This window comes from Balearica regulorum, chromosome 6 (assembly GCF_011004875.1).
Source record: "Balearica regulorum gibbericeps isolate bBalReg1 chromosome 6, bBalReg1.pri, whole genome shotgun sequence".
NCBI lineage: Eukaryota > Metazoa > Chordata > Aves > Gruiformes > Gruidae > Balearica > Balearica regulorum.
This window is the reverse complement of record NC_046189.1, coordinates 28,087,234-28,111,906: the sequence shown is the minus strand read 5'-3', so window position 1 is coordinate 28,111,906 and position 24,673 is coordinate 28,087,234. Positions and strand designations below refer to the sequence as shown.

The 24,673-nt window shown below is 40.0% G+C and overlaps 1 protein-coding gene across 2 annotated transcripts in view; it reads left to right on the top strand.

Moving 5' to 3' along the window:
- CNTNAP5 (contactin associated protein family member 5) overlaps positions 1-24,673 on the top strand; it is a 294,719-nt gene that overhangs the window by 205,467 nt on the left and 64,579 nt on the right. For both annotated transcript variants that reach the window (XM_075756999.1, XM_075757000.1), the window contains exon 13: positions 3,655-3,855. In XM_075756999.1, coding sequence (XP_075613114.1) covers positions 3,655-3,855 — 201 coding nt within the window. The remainder of the gene's footprint in view (positions 1-3,654; positions 3,856-24,673) is intronic.

Here is a 24,673-nt window from a genome sequence, read left to right as displayed (position 1 = left end):
GTGTCGCCTCTCCCACTCTGTCTAAAGCAAACTAAAGTTTAAATTGTTTTCAGTCTTATTTGCTGCATGTAAACCAAGGGATGTCCTTTTGAAAGAAGGGACTTTCTCTGGTTATGTTTGTTTGCTTTTACTGTGATATGAATGTAATCCCTTATTCTTCTAGCAGGTTGTATGTGACTTTGTGCATGTTACCTAGACCCTCTACACCTCACATCCCTGTTTCTAAAATGGAGGTACTTATTTTTTCCCTGGGAAGCAGGAAGAAGCATGGCTGAGATGGTTGAATACATCACTCTTCCTTTTCATCTTCTAACATTGTTGTCACCAGCTCTTTTGTCTTGCATCTGCGGTGCGTTGGGCCACAAGACTCCAAGATGTAAAGCCTCTTTCATTGCCTTTTTTTTTTTTTTTTTTTTTTTGGTTTAAAAAGAGAAAAGGTGGCAGAGGATGTGTTTCTTTGTGCTCTTTCTACACCTACTGTGCATAGGAAAAAGCAACAAACTTTTGAATGGCGGTAGCTTTTGCTGTTCCAGGGGTATGCTTGCTGGTGGCTGTGACTCCTTTCACCAGACCAGTGAGCCAAATGCATATTTTTGAGAAGCTGTACTGATGATTACCATTACTTCAACGATTGAGCATAGAGGGAATCTTTGAAGTGACCAGTAAAACACAGATCTGACCTGTAAAAGTAATAAGCATAACAGGCACAGGCACGTGTAGATTAGGAAATGCCTGAAATGTAATTCCGGAATTCTTCCTTTCTGCTATTACTTTTTTTAACTTTTTTTTTTTTTTTAAAGTTCAGATGTACTTGCTAAATCTCAATTACTTTGAGTAAAGAAAGAAACTTGATTCATTTTTCCTTTCTCTTTGCAAACCAGAGTATGGAAAATCTGCAGTTAGCTTGTCATTTCTAAAAGATCCTGAGGACAAAAGCAGTTCTTGTATGTCAAAGTTCAGATTTCAGAGGGACAGTTGAGTGCAGCTGTAATGATAACAAGACCATTGAAAATTAATGAACAATCACAAAGGAAAATAAGAGAAAAACCCATCGCATTGTCTGTCCAACACACTTGTTAATGAGTACTTGTCCCTAATAATATGTTTGCTGATGTCTTGTCCAACCTCATTTCAAACATGTCAATTAATTACATTTCCAACATTTCTTGGGAAGATTGTTTTATGCTATACTACTTTTAGTAAGCTTTTCCTAGTAATCCTTTGTTGCTTCTAAGTTACTAGATCTTGATGCTTGTGGCTTTTCAGGTACCCATACAGGATCTTTCCTGGTGTACAAGTACACAGCTTGGAAAGCACAGTAGTGTTAACCACTCCAGAACAATAGCCTTCGGCTGTTGTGCTTCCTGAGCAGCACTGTAGCCACTATTGTGAGCATTGATTTTATTGCAGTTTCTCAAAATTATGTTAATAACTCTCAATGGGGAGAAGCCTATGACTGCCCATCTGGAATTTCAGCAGTTTGTCCCTATATCTCTGGGGTTTATATCTCGCTTGCAGTATCAGCAACTTGATGTTTGTCTTTTTAGAAGATTTTTCAGTGAAGGCAGCGGTTAAACTTTTACCAACTTCAGTGAGAGCAAAGTTAGCTCACTCTCAACTGCTTCTGAAAAGTCCACTCTGTTCACGTCAATTTCTGAGAGACTCTGGCTGATAAGAATCACTACATTCAGATGTACAAGATGTATGTTATGAAGTCATTGAATTATATTGTGTTGGAAGAAATATATTGTGCAGGACAGTGCAGGGTATTGTGCTACACTGTTGACTGTGATTACAATCACTGGGGCAAGTTTTACAACTAAAATTTGTAATATTTCTTGCAATTTTAATCAAACTTTTGTGTATCATACATTGCAGCAGTTTCATTGAGCTCCAACTCAAAGGATCCACGAGCAGCATCCTGAACTCAATAAGAACCACAGAATTACAGATCTATGAGCAAACTCTTTCTATCCACCATCACAGAAATTATGAGAGTGTTGTGAGTGAACGTATAGTTTGCTGAACGTAAACTGTCCTTACGCTTGATGCCATACGTTACTGGGAGAGTAATTTCTCCCTAACTTGCAGTCAGGTCTTGGAAACAGACCTCTTTAAATAGTCTCCAGATGGTTGTTGTTACTTGCTGTCATCTGAATGCTTCCATAATGATAATCCATTAAATCATCTGAGTGTCTTTGCACAGGTAGTCCATTTAGGATTTTTATACAGGTATTAGAGTCCAGTTGAAGTAATGTCTGTGGGATATCTGCAGCTCAATGAAAAATGCTTCAGCTGCAATGCATTGCAGCGGCCACAAAGCTACTGCACTTGTCATGTCAGTGTATTGGGGAATAACTGGAAAGCTCATGCTCTGCAAGAACTCGGACCACATAGTCTGGTAAAACCATCTGAATACTTAAATGCACAGTTTTTAAGATTGCTTTAGAAAAGATCTGGCTCAGCATCATCCAGGGTTTCCCTGTTGAAGCATGTATAACAAAATAGGCATCTCGTGTCTAGATCTTGTTTTTTCCTCCGTAACTGTCTGTTATCTTCCTCTCCTCGAATGATTTGCCCTGTCAGTATCTTGTATCCTCCCTGGGCAAGCAGGGTCTTTGATAAAGAGGGAATTCACTGGATGTGACTCTTAATAATATCATGGAGTATGTGCAGGTGTTCAGTTCTGTGATTCCTCATTAAAGAGTTTGCCTTTTTCTCTGGGTCAGCTCAGCAGATTGGCTGGTCAGGCTGTCCTTGTTGTCTTGCCTGTTACTGCCTCACCAGAACCAGCTGGGAAACAGCCTCTCTGCCAAGCTAATGGCTTCTAATTGCAATGTTCTCCTTATCATGCCAACCCCAATGGTGGTCATGAGCTGTACAGTGCAGGTTGTACTTAAGCCTAGATTCTGCTTTCTGTCACAAAATCCCTTGCTCTGCCAGTAAATGCAATGAAGGAGATGAGGATGGGCTCTCCAGAATGGAAAACATCAACATTTACAGTTAACCACAGATGCCAAGGCATTCGTTGTTTTGTACCATCATCCAAGCAGGTCATCACTCAACTTATATTTAGAAAAATCTGAGAACTGAGTAAAATGAGTGATCTGACTTCCAACTGGATGGTAAGAACAAAATCTCAGTTTTAGCTTTCTGGCAAGAGTTTGTGGTTTCTGTTTGTGTGGGTTTGTGCAAGCTCATCAGCCGCAGTTCTCCACTACCATTTGTTGTTATAACAGCGTGGGCTGTGTTCTCAGGTACAGCTATGTTTGCAAAAGATGAATGCTATCCCCATGAGCCATATTATTATGCCTTTTCTCTCAGGGCCAAAGCCAGCTGAAAGGTATCTCTTTCTCTTCAGATACCTCGCAAGAGAAGATGCTGAAAATCTCCTGTGGTTCCTGGGAAGCTTGTAGTTTCTCTCTTGCTCAGCAGGGTCTGTAGTGTTTTCTTGACCTGGTTCAGGGAGAAACAGCTCTGTGGGCTACACTGACCTGTGTCTTCATCACTGAGTGACCATTTTGGAGCCCAGGGTCCTGCTGATCTTCTCTCCAGTGTAGTAAAGCGTTAGATTTAAATGGTTTTTTTTTTGTTCCCTGCTTGTTGCAAGTTTTTTGCTGTTAATGTCCTGTTCAATCCTTTTTCATTTAACAGAAGATAAGATCTGGACTGCAGTGCAGCACAACAACACAGGGCTAACCAGAGTCCAAGGAACTGATCCGGAGAAGCCGTACACCATGTCCTTTAACTACAGCAGCACTGCGGAGCAGCTTGAAGCCATGATAAACAGTGCAGAGTACTGTGAACAGGAGGCAGCCTACCACTGCAAAAAGTCACGTCTCCTGAACACCCCGAGTAAGTGCCATGATCCCAAATCTTTCCTTGTTAGCTCTTATTGATTATACAGGCTGCACTGCGACTACGGAGAAAAAAAAACAAAAAGAATAGTAGCAATGGAGTACAGCATGGAGTGAAAAGCCTTTTACCTCCTTGGATACCACTGTGCAGTACCTGTCCTCTGATGCAAGAGGGTCAGAGCTCTGCAGGGGGGTTTCCACTCTATAAGTTCATACATACAAAGGCTTTGAAAGCTTCTACAATTGAAAGTACTGCTTAGAAGCCCAAAAGCTGTTATTTAGCTGGATGTGTTTATTCATTTACAGTTTTAAAATGTATTTTAAAGATAGAAAGCATCCAGACTGCTCCAGAATTTTATGATGTTTCTGGAGAGGAGGGGTGTACCCTCTTCTGAGTCCCACAGCCCTGAATATGATGTTTAAGGTGCTTGGTAGTACTGTTTCTGGGGCAAAACTAATTTCCCCCTCATGATAGAAGGAGTAAGTTTTTTGCCCTGATTTAATTTAGCCGTAACAAGAAAGCAGAGGATCTAATCAATTTGTGTGTCTCTGTGGTACCAAAACTCCAGTGGTTACTCAGGGTGGCTGCCTGCCACTCGACTCTCTCTTGGGGTTGGGATTTTGCATTTGCTTATCCAGAGAGATGAATGACATTAAAGGCAGGCTTCTGAATGTCTTCAAAGTCTCATCTGGTTACTTGTAATGTCTGTATGTTCCTGGTGATTCTTTGATTATTAGCAACTCTTAAATTTGTTACTATGTTAGAAAAAAATCCCATAGAAAGCCTTAAGGGGAGCTTGCAATGGGAGTTCCTATTGTGTTAAAAATACATTGCCTAATGAGACGTATCCAAAACCCGCCTGGTCCCAGCAAAGTTACTATAATATTGAATGTTTATGGATCCAGTAATCAGATGCCTTACAGCCAGTTTATTTTTAAAACCTGTGAATTATGTCTTTTCATCAGAATTTACCAGCAAGAACTGCTTGTATTGCTAATTATTTTTTAAAGAATGAAATGTTGATATCAGCATCCAGGGTAGAGCACAAAGGGAAAACAAAACTCAGGCAGAACTGCTCACGAAGAGGGGGAACTAATGTTTTACAAATACTTGCAGTGTTGCTGGCTTCTGTATCCCACACCACACTTGACATGTCATAAAAATATGATCACACTGTGATTATTTCCAAAATATTTTCTTAAGGACGAAGGCCATAATATTAGAGCAGATCTGCATGTGTTTACTTTTCACATTTCTGTGAGGTACTTGGTCATGCCTATGCAGAAAGATACACTACGAGTGCATTTTGAGATACCTCCTGTATGTGGTACATCTATAAAGTTAAGGACACTTCTTAAGGATCCAAACTCATTTCTCCTTAAAAAAAAAACAAAACCCCAAACCAAAAAAAACCCCACACCAAACAAAAAAACCCAAACAATGATAGTCTTGGGTAAATTGACAGTATATAAACTCTCCTGCTTCAAGGCTAAAGCTGTCTACTGACTGGCACACTGGCTAAGATGATTCCTGACAGGCAGCTCCTTCTCCACTTGTCCAGGACCAAAGTTGTGACTCAAGGGAGAGGACACGGGGATGGTGTCCAGCAGCCCGGCCTGTGCTCTTGCAGCTGTTGCAGTGCCACTGTGGTCCTGACAGTTGACCACACAAGAATTGCATGACTCATAACTCTTTAGTACAGCTCCAGCTGATAAATCACAAAAAAATTAAAATCCAGCGCTGTGCATGTGGCAGACACCATCATTTTTTCTTCTTTTTTCTTCCTTTTCTATGCTTTTTAATTACACTTTCCATTTTTCATCCTGAACTTTCTCAATAGCCTAAGGCTGTAAGTTTGGTGAGATTGTGGCACATGCTCAAAAATAAATCCTTTGAGCTTCTTGAAATGACAAGGTGTGTGAACAGTTTGTTCTTAGCTGAGCATTAAGTGTTTTTAAATGATAGAAAGGCATTTTTCCCCAAAGTCTTAAATAGCTCTATTAATTGGTGTTCATTTTGGGGTGAACTGCTGCTACATTACAGAAGAGCCTAGAGACTCGCTGGTGCTGAGCACTATAGGTGTCTTGAAGAGTTCTAAGATTTAAAGAATTTCCATTCCTAAACTTGAAGATGAGCTACAAGTGCGAATAATCCTAGGGCATTTTGCTGGACTCCCTGCAGAAGATTCTCACCTCTGTTGTTTATGCCCAGAAGTGACTGGAGAGAGTTTGATTTGGGGTCAGAGCAACAGAACAAAAATCAAAACTCTTGGGTTTTGTTTCTTGATTCAGCCTAGGCTTTTGGATGCCTGAAGCATGCTGTTCTCTCTGTGTTGCCAGGGTATCATAATGTGTAATTACAGTTAATGAACCACACTTCAGCTCTTCCTTCAGAAGTCGGTATACTGTGCACATGTACTGATGACAATGCTGCATTCGTAGGCCAGCAGGAAACATTGCAGGACCTAATCCAGCCTGCTGACTGTCACCCCTCGTTAATACCTCTGGACTGAGCCCAGTGGTGAATGCTTGATGGAAGGGCATCTCCCAGAGGTGTATCTCATCTTGACAGAGCTATAAAAGTTCCCCTTCCTGCGAGGGATCCAATCCATTTCTGACCCTCCTCTCATTTTGAACTTTATACTTTTTTGGTTTTTTTTTCCCCAAGGAGATGGAATGCACTATTAGGATATCTCTGTTGGTAGCGCCAAACCCCCAAATCCTTGTCTTCAGGATGTAAACACTATCATGTTGCACAGAGAAGCAAGAAAAAGATTTCTCTTTCCTTTTGCGTTCATAAGGTTATTCTGCAGCAAAGATGCCTGTTGTTACATAGCAATTTTGGTTTTCACAGCTTTGACCTGGGGAAAAAAAGAGAAAAAAATGACATGCCAGGGCAAAGGGACAAGCATGGTACTCTGGGCTGCCTCAGAGAGAAACCAAGGGATGCTCCTGGCTTGCATAAAATTGTTCCAGTTTATATCAAGGAGTTTGTCTTTCCACTCTTCCTACTACCTCTTGCCCTGAAGACATAGGCACATCCCCAGTGGGTGTGATTCAGAGGAGTCTCCCCATTGAGTTACTTGGATTTACATCTGCAATGTGTCAGACATGCAATCTGGCAGTTGGCAAAGGAGTTTACTCATCTCCACCTCCTGCTGTCTGGAACAGCCTTATCAGTTCTCACTGTCATACTACAGCTTAGCTGCAAGCATGTCTTTGAAAACTAAAATTAAATTGCCCTGAACTGCATTTTTGTACATCGCTGGCATCAGATTTTTCAGGAGGTTTGTGAACATCAGAATAGATGTCTGTTCATCAAAGGAATAGCTGGCTTTCTTATGATGCTGGTAAATTAAACTTCTAATTTATGGCCAGTAATTGTAAGTCTCTAGTGACTTCTCCATGCCTGATGGAGAGACACCCACATAACCGGAGCAGATCTGACAGTTGGCATTAATTAGGAAAGTCATCCACACTCTTAGCAAAAAATTGCAGAATTTACCACTGCCTCATCCTTAGAAGCACAGACCAAGACAAGCCAGCAGGAGAGGAGAGGGGCGGGCAGGAGGCTTGGGCTACTTCTAAATGTGCTGTCTGTATTCTGGGAATCTGAAAAGAGATATAGGCCCCTGGGACTCTGATTTCCTTTCTTTGTGGAGAATCTCAGGTAATACCTAGGAGAAGGGCATGTGTACAAGCATAGATGCATGTGTGCCCATGCGCTTTTAATTAAACTGTTAACATATGAGATGTTTGAAATTATGAAATCACTTTATTAACTGAACTAACCTTCAGCTCTGACTGTATTTGCTCGGTTTTCTAGAAGCAGTAGGTGTATTCAAAGGCTTAACATTTGGGAAGCTGCCTCACATCCACCATATCAAGGACTTAACGCAGTGACGGCTGTATCAGTGGCAGGATAGCTTGGTTTACAATACTTGGCTGACGGTCTGTCAAGTTCATAGCACATTTATGTAGGCAGGGACTGAGAAAAGATCAGTCCTAGAGCAAAATCAAAGAAATAAAAATGTCTTTAGCTGGTGTTTTCTTCCTGCCTTCTTCCTTATTTTTCTATTTCCAGTAGAATTCCCATACCATGTCACCTCAAGCTTTGATTTCAAACATCCATCCTAAACTACATGCCTCTTCCCTGTACTTTCTGCCTGCCCCTCTCAAGATCTGTCAAGTCCCAGTATGATATGACTTGCACCCAGGCTTCCACCTCCTCTTCTCCCCTCTGTCTCTCAGCTAGACCTGTATTTTGGTGCCAAGCTGGACCATGTGCTGTCTTCCAGGTCTGTGGCCCTTTATGCCAGACAGCTGTTTGCCCTCACCTGTGAACCACTGCATTTGCATTTTGTACCTCTATTATTGGGGGAAAGATGCAGTGCTACCTCACAGCAGGGAGCATGACCTAATTACTAAATTTAGACTTTAGTTTAGACTTAATTCTGCTGCTGAGACAGTTCAGTGGTGTTTTATCTATGCCCTGTATGTTGCTAGAGCTCTTTGTGCAGGCTCCCTCTTTAGTTCCAGATGACATCTCCAGTGATGTCAGAGCATAAGATGGTAAGAAACATCCTGCTGGGTCCTGCCTCCAATAGTGGCTGTTGGAGAGATGCAGCTTACGGTGAGTTCAGAAGTCTGGATGTCTTCAGCACATCCCTCAATACGTTCCCATCACCCACAGTTGCTCTATTACAGGCATTAGAGTTTATGCCATTGCCAATCCTTTTTAGTAACCGCTATGGATCTAGAGTTCATAAATTTGTCTAATCACTTTTTTAACTTATTATGTTGTCTGTGTCTACAGCCTCCTAGGAAAACAAGTTCCAGGAGTTCCCTACTTGCTGTGTACAAAGCTACTTTTTAAAATGCATTTTAAACTAATGTTTTACTCGGTGCACTGAGTTCTGGTATTGCAGGATGCGGTGAATCACAATTCTGCACTCATTCAGTGCTTTTATAATCCTTTTAGTTGCCTTTCTTGGACCTTTGCTAGTTCTAGTATTATTTTTCTCCAGCAGTGACCCACAGTGATTTGAGGCATGGTTGGTACCAAGGTTTCATATAATGGAGACAGACTCTTTAGAGCAGTATAAATCTTTATGGAGAAAGGAGTGTGAAGCCTGGGTTCTGATAAAGTTTTTTACATAGATGTACCATGAGGTGATAAAAGATGACCCATAACAAGCTGTCATTTACCATTGGGGTTTTGCTCACTATTATTTTATGCCTTTCAAATATAATTTTCATTTATCATTCCGAGTACTTTAAATTGTTATTGCATTACCAGGAGACTCTTTGTCATTGCACAAAATAACATAGAACAGGGCATTCTGCCCTCAAAAAGTGGTTCATATTGAAGGGAGTGGTGGATAGGTGGCAGGTGTAGATTGTATGTTGTAATTATTCTTAGGTAATTAGGGTCTCCTTCTTGAGAATGATTGACTTGCCATCTGTTTCCACCACCATACCTTGTCTCTCCCCTCCAAAGTGGCAGTGCTGACAGCTTCTCACAAGCACAATTTTAGGTAACTTGTGCTATATTTAGAGACTTTTGAACAGAGTTTGCCATAGAAATGCAACTTGTCCCGTTATTTGTAGGGAGAGATTTAGAGGCCGTTTTTAAAGATGCTATGTTGTTAGTAGTGTGCAGCTCATTAAAATACAGGTGGTCCAAGCAGAATAAAAAAACCTGCTGTGTGTGGGAGGTAACTGGGCATCTGGCATATGCATGCACCTATGAGTCATGGAAATACCATTATGCCAATTTCTGACCCTTTACTTCCCATCCCATATACCATCCTTCCTGACTGACAGTGAGGTAAATTGTGCTACAGCTGCTAAGGAAGGAATGGCAGCTGCTTGCATTACTTCTCTAGTCCTGTTGTGCTTCTCTGAGATCACAATACAGCCAAGAGGCCAAGCGATGGGAAAGACATGGGAAAGAAATCTTTGCTCAGTCATACACTGGGTGGCTTCTAACGCAATGGGAGGAAGATGTGCTCCCTCCTTGAACCCCACTGCAGGACAGGACAGGCTTAATGCTACCTGGTGTACTTTTGGAGTGCCAGCAGAAGGGCACGAGTCTCTTGGGACTACTCCAGTGAACACTGAAGTACCATTATCTGGGTTTGCTTTGGAAACAGTGTGTCAGGTGAATTTAAAAATACTTCTCGACGTGGGGACTGATAGGGTAGTGAGGAAGGAGCTTCTTTGCTTCTCCAGAACATGACCTTCATACTTCTGCTGTCACTGATATTTCTGTTGGGTTCTTGTTGTAGGGTTTTTTCCCTCCCTTGAATGATTTTTTTTTTTTTTTTCTTTTAAGTCTAAGGAGCAAGTCTGGAATTATGCTTCTGTTATTTTTATTTTTCTTAAGAGACCTTTTACAGTTTACTTAGAAAGCAAATTTGGCAGTCCAAACTGAATAGATCTACTGTGTTTTACTGACATGGTGTCCTGGTTTCAGCAGGGATAGAGTTAATTTTCTTCCTAGCAGCAGGTATAGTGCTGTAGTTTGGATTTAGGATGGGAATAACATTGATAACACACTGATGTTTTTAGTTGTTGCTAGCTTCTCATACTGGCCTACCAATGAGAAGTCTAGAGGTGCCCGAGAAGCTGAGAGGGGACACAGCCATGACAGCTGATCTAAACTGGCCAAAGAGATATTCCATGCCATATGATGTCATGCTCCATATACAACTGAGGGGCTGGCTAGGAGGCGGGGAAGCTCGGGAATTAGCTAAGCATCAGCTTGAGGTTATGAGAAATTGTGCTGTTCATAACTTGGTTTGTATATTTTAGTAGTAGTAGTATTACCTTCCTTTTCTGTCCTATTAAATTCTCTTTATCTCAACCTATGAGTTTTACTTCCCCCCCCCCTTTTCTGTTCTGTCCCATGTCCCAGTGGGCAGAGGGAGGGATGAGTGAATGGCTGTGTGGATGTTTTAGCTGCTGGCTGGGTTAAACCACAGTACGTGGAAAGTACCTCTTCCAACATACAGGAAGCTTATACCAGGGGTATTAATGAAGACATATAGGACAGGTAAATGAAATGTAAACCTAAACAACAGATTTTGGAATCTGGAAGTCATTCCATGAACTGTTACTGGTGGTGCTGTAAGGAAGTCAGTGCTGTGAACTGATGCTGTAAGATGTCTGTTTAACCTCTGTAATCCATTACGTTGGGACTTCTGTTCCAGAAGAACCTCTGGTTTGGAGTAAAGTTGATATCTTTTGATCAACCTGTGAAACCTATGGGATGATATAAGTGCTTATAGCTCAGCAATGAAGAAACCTTGAATTCAGGGAATTCTGCAATCCAAATAAGAGTTTGGAAATGGATAGTTTTATGAGACATACATATGCCAGAAAGAAACACGTCCTAATGATACCTCTGACTTGAGAGACCCAGTCATATAAACTATTCACACACACAATTTGAAGAAGGAAAGAATTACACGTTTTTTTTCAGGCTATCCCAGCCAAAATTCCCTTAATCACAAGCAGTGATAGTCTTTTTTTAATTTGCAGGGCTCAGCATATTGTTAACAATAAATAAATAATGGCAATTAGAAACAAACAGCTAATCCATGGCTTGTTATATTAATGGGTCATTAGCTATGACAGCAACCTGTCCACTATTCAAGAAAGAAAGCAGTACTGCTGCCTGAGCAGAAAAGTGTGCCTTCTCCTTCATTAGAGCCACAGCGGGGAGTGCGTTCTCATCACACTTCCATTTGTCTGCTTCATTTGGCTGTCCTACTTTGAGCGTCTTGGGCTCCATTAGACTCAAACCATCTTACTGACATTAAACTAATTTCTCTGTCAAATTTGGGCCAGCACAGAGAGTGATGTTTTCCGATTCTGGAGAATAGATATAAATCATAGTGGTGGAAAAGTTCTCAGCTGACCTCTTCTACCAAGATGCCACATGAGTGAAGCAATAGTAATTTACATTTCTATTCACATTATCTTTGAGGATAGCAAAGCATTTGGGGCTGTAATCTCTCAGTTTTATGTATGTTTTGGGTTTGACTCCTGTTTTGCATCTGGGGGAAAAAGTATGTGTAAAGCAAGGTACTTGCTGAAAATCAGATGTGATGGAGCAAGTGAATGGGACAGAGCCCACACGCTTGATTTTTCTTTAATTGGTCTGACCCTATCCAGTAAGACAGAGGTGTTAAGAGGCTATACACAAAATGAACAATGGCATAATTTAATTATATAGTGCAATTAGGAGAAAAGAAAATGTAAGCCTATGGAAAAAGGAGTCAAGTTTTTACTCTAATTAGATTGGGTTAGACTCAGATTCATTGCTTGTAAATATTAAGTCCAGGAATTTTACCCCCATTAAAGAGTGAAGATAGCCTACGGGAAATATATTTTCCATTTTTGAAAGTATGAAGGCAAAGACAGGGGAAAAGAAACCATGGAGATCAGCTGAAGGCTGTATTTTCAGATTACTTTGTGTTTGGTGTTCAAACAGCAACAGAGCTAGAGCTTTCTCTAAGAGTATTTAGTTCAGTGTTTTGCTTATGTGAACCATCTGATGTTAAGGTGAGCATAAAAGTAGCTCTTCTAAGTATCTGTTACTCTTTTTTTGTAAAAAACCCGCCAAACCCTAAAATATAGAGAGTAAGCAAGCATGCTTGGAGAAAATGTCTCCAGACCTTTGGGGAAAAAAGTTGTGTACTTCTTCCCCTCCCAAGAAGCATCTAAAAGCAACTGAGAATTATTTACCTCCCTCACACCCAGATTTATTTGGGGAGGATCGGATCTGACTGAGACTTGACAAGTAGCTAGAAAGATGTGGTGACCTGAAAGAAAATAACCCTTTTAAAACTTTCTTTAGAGAAGCTTTTTTCATATCTGCTGGGCCAGAAAGATTGAGAACAAAAATGAAAAAGCTTTTGAGCCTGAATTTGTTCCAAGCCCCTTTGATGGGAGAAAGGCTCAGGCTTTAATGGGTACTGGTTTAGCCAAGGGGTGTGTTCCTGCCCAAAGCTGTCCAGGACTCAAAGTAACATCAAGAGCCCTCTTCCTTTGCTCTCAAGAGCAGAATTCAAAAGTCCCAGAAGAATTTTTTTTTTTTTTTTTTTTACATTAGCATTTAGAAAGGTTAACCAATTAATCTATGCAGTCCTCCTCTAAACGGTAGTTTTCTTACCTCATTTAGCAGAGAAGAAAATTGAGGCATCAGGCTGCTACTGATGACAATTTTGCCTGAAACTGGTATTCAGCCATTAGAACTATTTGAAAATACCACCCTAAAACCAATGACCAATTTTGTTCAGCCACAAAAAAAGAACTTTAAACAGAGTGTTTCTTCCAAGAACATCTCTGAGTGTTCTTGCACTCTACGTGTAAGATTTATATAGGAATGTCTTGTGCATTGTCCTTGTGCTGCTAGTGGAAGAGTGAACATGTCATCCCTTAGAGGTACATTTGTTTCTTCTAGTGAACTGGTTAACACAGTTACAGTGATTCAGCAAGGAAGGCTTGATTCTGTGAATTTTTATGTACCTACCAAATTACAAGGGAGGTAATGGTATATTTGGGTGAGGTATAATGGGATGTTCAGTATATTCAGCCAAGTAAGGAGAGAAAGCTGTGATTCTGCACTGTAGCCCAGGAATAGTATCACCAGTCTCAAGCATCTCTCAAAGCATCCAGATTTCTTCCTCTTCATCTTCCAGGCAGTGTCTGTATTTTGCTTTGCTGCAGTGGTTGATTGTAAAGGGAGAAGTGTGAGAGCCTCAAGCCTACTTTCTTTATTAGACACTTGGATGCCACATGGACAGCTCTGTCTGTCTTGTTCATACATGACTTGGGGAAAGATAAGCTCACCTGAGAATGTGTGCAATGTATTCAGAAAGTGTTAGCTTAGCCATGATGGCTTGAATCTAGGCATGGGTCTGAACACAGCCAGATGCAGCAGGCAGTGATTCATAATCTCATCTACAGTCTGTCTCCAGTCATGCCGATTCAATGCTAGAATTCATCCCACCGTTGATAGATGGCTGTTCTTACCTGCACTAATTAGAGACCGTTACAACTATTCTACTTGTTGCCTGGTCATACCTGTGATTGTAGCATATGGTATAGTCGTACAATAATGATATTGTCTTCCTTTGTAAAGGGCAAGAAGGGACTCTGTGTTTAAGAAACAGTGCCCTTGTTTTCAGAAATTAGAGCTATTGGAAGCAGGCCTGCATTTCTAGGATGGGATCCATGTAGTCTTACTGTAGCTGACTTAAGGTTATGTGTTCAGCCCAAGGTAGATGCCCAAGTTCTTCCAAGCAGAGAGATATGCAACTGAAGGTGATGTTTCCAACTTTAGATAATTTTGTAAATGCTAAGTGGTCAAACTGATTAAACATTGATGTTCTGTCTAGTGAACAGTATCTCTCCCAACTATACAGTTTTGATTATTTTATCTGAGTTACTAATTTTTTGGCAGTTTAGAATATTGTTTCTTTGTTTATTTTTCTAAAACAATAGTTCAATGAATTGTGGAGTAATAAATGATGCTCTTTTTCCATATGGTTTTGGGTTTTAGTGTTGAGCTTGCGTATGGATTGTTTGAGATCTACTGGAGATTGAAAACGTATTGCAACCTTTTCTTAGGCTGAGTACTAGGAGGATCTCTGTTTTCTGCTTAGGCAGTACATGAAACCTGTAGGAACATATTTCTCAGTCAAATGTACTTGAAATTGGCCAGTGGGCTCATGAGTTACTTGAACAATGGACACACATGTGCACAAACATTCCTGTAGCATGTTCCAATATGTCTCATTTCTCTAGAAAACCAGGTCGAGATTAATATCTAAAGCTCACTAGAATCAATAGGTTTTAGTGAGTACTATACAGTTTTTGCTGACTCCAAATGTCCTAGTGCTAGGAGGAAATCTTAATTTGGGCTAAAATGAGATCCAGATGCATGTATTTTCTCACCCTGCCAGACAGACAAATGTCTGTCTCCTCCTCAGCACAGGAACAAAACCAAACCAAATGTACATCCTAAACTCAACTAAACTTCATCAGTACCCATCAGTCTTTCATAGATCTTTGGACACATGCGGCTGTGCTAGATTCAGTGCCTGTCTGCTTCGTGTGCTGCCTGTTTTTTTATCCAGGGTGCTTAGTTCCATGTCCTCCTTTCCCTCTATCTTTGGTTTGCAAAAAAAATTTAAAATGACATATCTAATTTACAACATGTAGGGATTCCAATATATTAACATTAATAGTGCATGAAAACTGCTCCCAGTAGTATAGTCTGCAATCAGTAGCCATTTTCTATGCTTCTTTTTGTTCAGGCTGTCTCATTCTGTGCGATCAAAATATTGGTTGTGGCACTTGTTGGTAGAAAAGAAAAGACGATCATGATTCCTGACTGTTCTTTTTCTCAATTTTGTGTTACTGAACCTAATTCAGGTCTGATAGGTTTGTTTTAGTGATGAGTCCAAGCCTATGATAGGACGTTTTAAAAAACGAGCAGAGATCTGAAAAGTTGTTTTGGAGAAAATTAACAACAATTATATATGTTTATCCTAAATGCTAACTTTTCTTTTAGCTGCTGATTCAAATGGTCAGTACAGTCCATAAAAATTATCTGTTGATATATATATAGAGTGCTCTCTCTTTGGAAAAGTATGTATTTGCATATTTACATAGATATTTGCAGATAGGAAAAGTGAAGATTAACTGTAATTAACTTCTTGGGATAGGTGGATCATTGTCTGGTGCAAGACAAGCTAGTGTTGGTACTCTTTTCCCCATCAGGTTAAGGCTTTCTGTACATGAGCATTTGTTTACTTCCCATTGTCACTGTGATTACAAGCTCTCAGATTTTATCCAGATGAAACTATTTTAGTGTGTGGCAGAAGTTTAAGGGCTGTTCCTCGGAGAGAGATCTTCATGACCAAATGCTAACATAGCAGCAGTGGGTGGGATGCTAGGACAAGTTGTCTTCTCTTGACACAGGCTCCATTTCAGCTACCTTTGGCTTTTTCTCTGGCTGTGAAAAGTCAGTTTGGTCCATTTGTTTTGCCATTTTAATATCTATTGCTGAACTGTGGAATGTCCTTCTGGCAATGAGCATTTTTCAGGTTTTGTTTTGGGGTCTTGTTTCCCCGAGCCTCCAGGTTCAAAGCAGTGCCAGCTTTCTAGGTCACTTTCTTCCCAGTGCACATTTATGTTCTGGATTCAGACAAAGACATTGTGTTGCATTTTGTTTACTGCCTCTGTGAGACAGGCTAGGGCCACCAGTCAATCTGCAGAACATTAGAACTACCTATTTAATAGAGGCAGAACTTTATTGAGTGAATAATTACATCCTATTACTGCTGAAGTAATCACCTTAGATACAACCAATGCCTCCAGAGGGAGGTATGTTCTTTCCAAAATGCCACCCTGGACAATTCATTTTACTCCTGTACAAAGCTCCAGAATCTGTCTGACCATATTGTACTACAGGTTGTCATGTTTTCAGAGGATGAAATTTATGTTCCATGAAATATGCCATTGCCAAAATTAATAGGTAAATGAACAAAGTGAAACAGACCATTAGAACCATTGTAATATTGTAGTTGCTGGGTTGTGGCACAAAAGCAGAAACTAATGGGTAAACATAATTGTATTATAGTGACAGGAGCTATCGATGTATAGTACACAACTGTGGTTACACAATGGAAGGCAGTCGACCGTTATGAAATATGATTTAGCAGACAGGCCAGTTGCAGGTAATCTTGCTTAGAACAATGCTTTCCTTGGCTAGTTTGTTTTAGCTGATGGAAAATGATAAATGGCAGCTATTTCTTTCCTATCCTACTGGGATTTCATTTCAATTTCACATTGATAATTTTCATAATGCTTTTTTTATATTATTCTGGACCACAATACTGAGATTTTTGTGTTTGCAGAAATGTTCCTGAGGCATGAACAGATTGTGCCTGAATATTCATGCGAATAGGAATTCAGCCAAAGGTCTTCAGAGTAAATATTCACTCTAACACCTTGAAGTCTTTTTGATGCGCTTGTCTTTATTTCTGCTCTGAAACAATGCTTCATCATTTTAAGTGAACACTCAAACAATATCTAATCAAGATAAACAATTCATAGGCTGAACTGTGTTTGTATAACATGATTAAAAAGCATTGAATAGCTAACGTAATCATAACATTCTGTTAATGGACAGCTTGAGAGAAGCTACAATATCGAACGATTCAACTGAAAAAAAATACAAAACTCAAAGATATGCAGGATCAGTTCCATTGAGTTCAGTATATTTATACTGACTTAGGCAAGTAAGATGGTGGATTAACTCCTTAGTTATTGCATCTTTCATTAAATTCCACTTTAGTGTAAAACAAACTACAAAACACAGAAACATTGTAAAAATCCAGATATGTAGAGAAGCTAACAAATTCATCCATAGCTCATTACTGCAGTATTTGCAATCAGAGTCTAAACACTTCAGTCCTGATGGATTGAAAAAGCCAATAATGTGTTCCTGTAATAGAATAGACAGGTATACCCTGCACAACTGAAGTAGAGGGGGGTGCAGAAGCATCTTCAAGCCTGGTTACTGGAGTGGTGCAATATAAATTAGAATACCATATCTGGCTGTTCTTCAGAGCCAGGAAAGGGATTGATGCAGGAGCTGCTTCAGATTGCTGTGCCACTCAAGAGTTTACCCATGCAGGAGGACTTTGTTAGTGACAGACTAAAAGAGATTCAGAGCTGCTTTATTCTGCTAAAGTAGTTGGAGCACAAGAGAGAGTTGGGTGCTCAGCTGTTTAGCTTTCTCTCTCAGAACTTTTCACTCCATGCATTTGGGGGAAAAAAAAAAAAAATCAGTTTGGTCTTCACTGAGCAACATCTTCTGAGGGAATATGTAGTAGGGAATTCAGTCCTAGTAATCTGTTACAGGGAAGGCTGAAATGATTCAGAGCCTGCCTGGGCAACAGCCAGCATTGCTAACTGCATCCTTGGATGGTAGGCCAACCAAGGGTTTCTCTACACTGTAAAATAAATCTCTGTAGAAATACCTGGGCTAGGAATTCAACACAAGTGTTTTAGCATACCTTTCAAGCATGCATAACCATTTCCACTGAACAGTATGTGAATTTGGCTAACTACCGCCACCTGGTACATTAATTGTACCTGAGTTTTGACCTGACGCTAGTTTTTACTGAATAGACACGCATTATTACTTTCACCCACAGAAGAAACAAGCACAGCCAACTGAGGTTGCAAATACGGAAGTAAATCTTGAAATTTTAGTCCTCAAAGTCCTGCTTCCATTTATCAAGAGAATGCTGTCTTACTGTTGTACCATGCTACTTAATGTGAGATAGTGCTATGATGAGTGTAACCCATGACAAAACAGTGAAAACTTGAATGCGCTAAATGCAGAATTAGGTGACTAGTTGAGTGATAATATATTGCCTAACCTAATGAAAAGACATTGCCTTTAAATAATGGACCACATCATAGATTTAATTATCCCAAGGCAAGGTAGTAGGTGCTTCATGCAGACAAGGTCAATTACCTTATCCAGAAGAGCCTGTTTGAAGTGTATTATGAATAATTCACAGACATAGAAATTAGCTTTGAAAAAGTGTCCCAGCTATAATGTGGTGAAAGCATTCAATTTCTTTTTAAATGTATTTAAGATAACACCCAAAGGACAATTATGGCTGCTTAACTGTAAGACTACTTAAATGACAAGAAATGACAATTGTGTGGTCAAATTCGCATTAATGCATTATGCAGAGGGAAGCATTATCATCGTGACATAATCATATCAGGCCACAAGAAACTGATTTCAAACCTCATCTTGTAGTTTGAAATGCATGTATGAAATTTGATCAAAGATTGATTCATTTATTAACCTTTCTCAGTAGAGAAGACACAGTTGTTGCTATACTAGCTTTATTTATTTTTGTTTATTCAGGGCTTTTCGTTCTTTGGCTTTCTGGTATGAAAGTGAAGGTCCAGAGTGATTGAATAACTTGTATGATTTTGGAGAGTCTGACAAACCCAAAGGTGGAACCAGAACATTTAATTTTCCATTTTTAATCACAAGACCAGTCTTCTGCTTTAAGTGCTAGATTACACTGTTTCTAAGACAGTATTGTTCCAGGATTATTTAGCATTAAAATGATCACAGTAGCCATGGTAGCAGAATGCACACTTACTTGACATATGGTGACCTTAGGTGTGAATTAGAAACGCAATAAACCTGTAAGTCTGGGGAATAATGTGCTCTCTCAGCATATTTGGATTCCACAGGCAAAACAATAACCTTAGCTTTCTCTCTTTGACTTTGCAATAAGTGGTAACGGCCAGGGGAAATCCCTTGGGGGCTGCAGTTTTCCAAGATGCCTAGCAAGAAGATGGCTAATTCATCAGGTACCTCAGTTTAAGTGTTTAAATGTAATAGTGACATTTCATGGCCTTTGAGTTTACCTGCTTTATTTGCTTGAAAGGGAGAGTTCAGCAGAATTTTAGAGGGTGCTATAGAATCACTTATCTAATGAGGCGTACAGCCGGTCTAGTCCTGTTTCCATTCACGTCAATGTCAAGAATCCCATTTAGTTCAGCAGGAGAAGGCCTGGGATCCCTGGCAACTTCAAAAGACGGTTCAAATAAAGGGGAATAAAAATTTGACACAATGTCCATTTATATAACAAGCTGCTAAAATATGTGATGAAGTAGGAAACTGCCACAGAGACAGGAAAGAAAACTTCCATTAAAGCAAACATCCTGAAAAATAGAAAGCCTGGGAGATGAGGTTTTTTGCTATTCTCCATCATCCATCTTTTCTCCAAGGATCAGCTCTCAAAAAAAAGCTTAAGAATTCCCTTTCCTCCCCCTTCACACAGTCATTGGCCTCCACCCCAGTGGTTTCTGGGAGGACTTGATAAAGACTAATCTGAGCCTAAGAGACTTGCTAGCTGATGTACTTATTTGCATGCATGAATGTGAACAGATGTTTACATAGTAGTGTTAAGTAGGCCAGCTGTTTGGGAGTCATTTATGTATTTTATTTAAAAGTAAAGCTGTATGGTTAAAACCTTTACTCACAACGTGGAAGAGAAAAAAAACCAACAAATTCAGACAAATACATTTCTTCCTGTATCAGGGGGTTGCTTCCTTTATGCACATCAGTTTTCTGTATCTCTGAATTTGCAGCATAATATGGCTGCATCCTATGTGAATCTCCGGGCATGTGTACCTTATCTTGATCAGTTGTATGTGAGTGGAAGAAAATACACAGCACAGTGTTAACATTGCCAAATGTCATTTGTCTGAGGGTGAGGGCAGGAAAAAAAAGCAATGCTGAGATGAGGGAAGGGGGGAAAAGTTGTCACTTTTCTTTACAAGAGGTTGTATATTGCTGATTGTTTCTGCAGTCTGTTCTAAAATGAAGCATACATCAGGGTAACGTTTGCATTTTTTCTGCTCTTCAGATGTGAGAAAAAGCATAATCCTTAAGAATGTATTACAGCCATAAATGTGTAACTTATATTTATTAATTCCTTAATGTAAATCTGAGTGGAAAAGCTTCCATTATGGTGGTGTACATATGCATGAAGGCATATGTATAGAGAAAAGAGGTTGGAGGGAGAGACTCTCATATTTTTAAAAGTAGTTTGCCCCTCCGGGATTCCCATTTTGTCCGATCTGGGACTGGGTCTAAAATACGAGTCTTGCATCTGATCTCATCCATGACTTCATTTCCTCTAACGTCTGTCCTTCTGGGGCTCTGTGTCTTGAAAAGAAAGCATGAAATGATGTAGACAGTTAAATGGAAGTGATTGGGCCCAGTTACTTTTTGCATAGCTGTTGGAGAACTCTAACAACATACATTAATATACTCCTTGCCAAAATCCTACACCAGCCTTAGAGAAACTTACCTGGCTCGGTTGTATTGTTTCCACCCAAGCATCACTACCTGACGGAGAAGCCTACATCTCTCCAAATCAGTAGAAGACAGGATTTGTAGTAGGTTATACTTGTCTTGAGGAAGGTATATTCAATTAAGGAGCCTTACTGTTGGAAGGAGAGGTGGTGATGCATGTGATGATCTTGTAGGGTTTTGATTCACAGTCTTGATGCAGCCCACAAGAAAGATTTGTCTTTCATCAGCTGTGATGAAAGTCCTATGGTAGAAAGTTACATTGCGAGTAAAGATCTTGATTCTTTCTTCATGAAGCTTGTAGGTTGACTGAATGGCTCTGGTGGTGGTTCTTCCTCTCACCATTAAATACAGAAGGCACATAGATGTAGCTATCTCAGTTAAGTGCTGAAAAATAGATGAAATGAACACAAGATTAATTACTGTGACAATACAGACTGTAACCTCGTTGACTGTATACTCAATGGGAAGAAAGAAAATGAAAAAAAAGTACTTGATATGCCCATTGCAGCAGCCTATGTGATCCACACAAGTGATGTGGCAGCTGGAGTTCTCTTGAGTCAAGAGCTGCGCTCTAGTACTGCCAAGAAATCAATGAATGAGGCCAGGTCATCTTCTGCTGGATTGGGATAAGATGCCCTGATCTTGCCCAGGGGACAGGAAGTGCTCTCTCTGAAAACTGTTAAGCTTTGTGGCTGACTCTTTGATACTGGGCATATGCTGATACATTTCCTAGAGCCGCTGAAGTGCCCAGCCCCACTCTGCAGTGTGTGTGTGCGCACGGTGAGGAAAGGAGTCTGTGTCTCCATGTGGTTCTGTTCAGCGTTTGGAAAAAAGAGGAAGGACTGGTGGTTTGTCATGGTTGCATGGCTGTCATTCTTCTGCAGCTTCTGCCCATTCCAGTATTCACTGCAGTGGTAAAGCTGCAGCGGAGTTCTTCCTTCTGCTCCGGGAGCAGAAAACTGTCCCTTGAGCTGAATAACCTCTGTTAGTGACAGCAGAGCTATGGAGCATAGCTGAGCAGTTCATATTCTATCCAGTACAGTCTGTACAGGAATATATGTATACACACACTCATGTATATATTCTTCTGTTTGCTATAGTTGTATAGAGTGATATGCAGGAACCTGAGACCAATTAAATAGCAAAAACTAAATAGAAGATCTGTTTGAAAGATGTGAACTCATTGCTAACATGGTGAAGAAAAAAAAGCTGCAAATTGATTAAGCTGTTCCACAGAGAAGACAGATTGTCGTCATCCTGACCTTTACAGCTGGTCAGGATATATCAATAGGACCATCTTCTGAGTACAGTATTCTATGAATTTTTTCATTTATATTCTCTTGTTTTTCTCCTTACACGCTGGCTTGGAGCCAGTTCATTTCATGGTCTTGCCTATACATATGTTCTGCTACAGCTGCATTTTTCCAAAGTGCCCAATTTCACAGCACTCCAGCCTTCCTTAGGATGACAAATGATGCCCCTGCTGCTCTGACCAACAGAACTGTAATTGCAGCCCGAGACGGGGACAGCTGAACAAACGCCATGCTGCAGTTTGGGTATATCCTTCAGTTGAAACTTGACTGCATTTGTTTATTGTAGTCGAGTTTCCGATTCCACCACTTAAGGCATTAACTGCTGACATTAATTGTAACATTGAGGAAAGCAAAATTGCTCAGCAGTTGAAAGCAGTGTCAAATCAGCAGTTATTTATTTACCATTGCTCTGTAATGCGTTGTAACACATCGGACTATAAAGAAGTTTAATGAGTTGCAGTAATGCTTGTAGCCTCTCGGAGATACAGGAATGCAGCTCGATGAGGTTTTTTGATAAAGCGCTTAAAACTGGACTTTCTCCACTGCTATGCGGGACGTCCAGATGGGTGCTGTTATTATCATAGTAACTACAACTGAGTGTTGTCTTTTGCCAGCTAACATGTTTTGGGAGCAAAAATTAAACAATCCAGTTCAACTGGCCGTGTGAGATCTCAGTTCAGGGGGGATGTGACAGAAGAGTAGGAGGAGAGACTAAAAGCATGTTTTTTACTCTGCTTTTCCAAGCAGCCTTATTGGCTCATAATTAGTATAAGACTCATAAATGTGCTGGGTTATTTTCTAAACTCTTTTCTGGGTGTTGGTTTCATTTTTTGGTTGTTTACAATGCTTGGTTTTTTGAGTACAGCAAATACATTGCATATTCTGCACAAGGACTTTTCAGCTGTTTAGCATAAATTTAAATATATTGCTCTTTTGCCTTTTTTCTTTTTAAAAAAAAACACCACCAAGGAAAATCCTCTGGCTTTTTATATAAAGCTACATGGGGAATGATACTGGATTTCTCCCTTACCCAAGACGCTCATTTGCCCAATTAATTTTACAGGGAACGTGAGATATTCACATCTCATTTTTGAAAGGATTCTTTCCAAAACAGAAGCACAATCCCAATAATATCTGTGAGTGCTATTGTCAGTTTTAAGAAAACCCCCTCATTTATTTAATTTGGGATTGCAGCTTCAAAGTGATTAACGATATGTTGTTATCTCTTCTAATTTATGTTCTATTAAGACTGTTTTTCTATTTTTATTCCACTTCACAAGTTCAGCATATTTACTGATGAGATTTTCTGATTTCTTTAAGATCAATCTAAGCCATGAAAGTCAGTAGTTATTATCAGACACTTAGAGGAACCAGTTAGTGGTTACACTTCAAAAAGGCACTCTGTGGAAATGACATTGTCTCAATGACTTTCTGATCAGATTCACTCTGTGTAAATAGATGTTATTCTCTAACTGTCACCCGTGCTGTATTAACCTGGGAGCTGAAAGACAAGGTGTGTTCCCGTTGCTTTGTGAATCAATATTGCTAATAAAGATTCTCTATACCCAAATCTAGTTTTTATTATTCCTAGAAGCTGTCATTCAAGTACAACGGGAACAAAATTAATCTGTCTTTTGTGGAGGGTTGTCAAATCAGAAGACAGTCCATTTCAGTCACTAGTGACTGTCTTGGTGCAATGTGAGTAGGAGAAGAAAAAAAAGTAATAATAAGGATACTTTTCTCATTATTAATGCTGATAGTTAAAACTGCATATACAGGAAACAGTTCTGTCGAGTAAGGTAATTCCATTTTTACTTAGACACTTTTCAAAATAAAATGGAGGGAGAAGAACTGTTATTAGTGTATGTAGTTTATCCCAGAGGACCAAGCAAAGATTGCTTTCCACAGCATGTTTTTCTGTAACTTATCCAGTCTCCTATTAAATGTCCCAAATGTCCCCATTTTATCTAGTTTCTTTTTCTAGTCTATCAAATTGCATTTTGCTGTGGGCATGATCCAGCAAACCTTCCATAGTTTCCTGCAAACACTGGATTAAACCTTGTATTAATTCCATACAACTTTACTCCAACTGACTTGTGTTCATAAACTTGACCAACCTGCTCTGAGTTATGCCCTGGCTTCCAGACCATCATCAGGCCAGGCTGTAGACCTGTTTTTTTGTGGACTCTCTTGATGAAAGGTTCAAGCTGGTAGGCAGGTGAGAGTGCATGAGGCTGGGAGCTACGCAGAGCTGGGGGCTTGCTGTACAGCCCCAGGATGCAAAGTGCTCCAGGTAGGGTCCCTCTGCTACTTTTCATTCATGCCCTATCCCAAGAGCTTGAGCTGTTGCTATGGTTCTTTTCAAGAATTACATGAATCAAATATATAATTAATTTTCCTTTTTTACCTCCTTTAAAAATAGATTCCTCAGATCTTTATTTCAGTCGCTGCATACCTGCAGATGGTGCTTTTACCTGTCCCTGTGGCAGTCACAGAGTTTGTCTATGGAATTCTTACAACTTGAATCTGTTTCAGAACAGCTTGCAGTGGGGGACTGGACT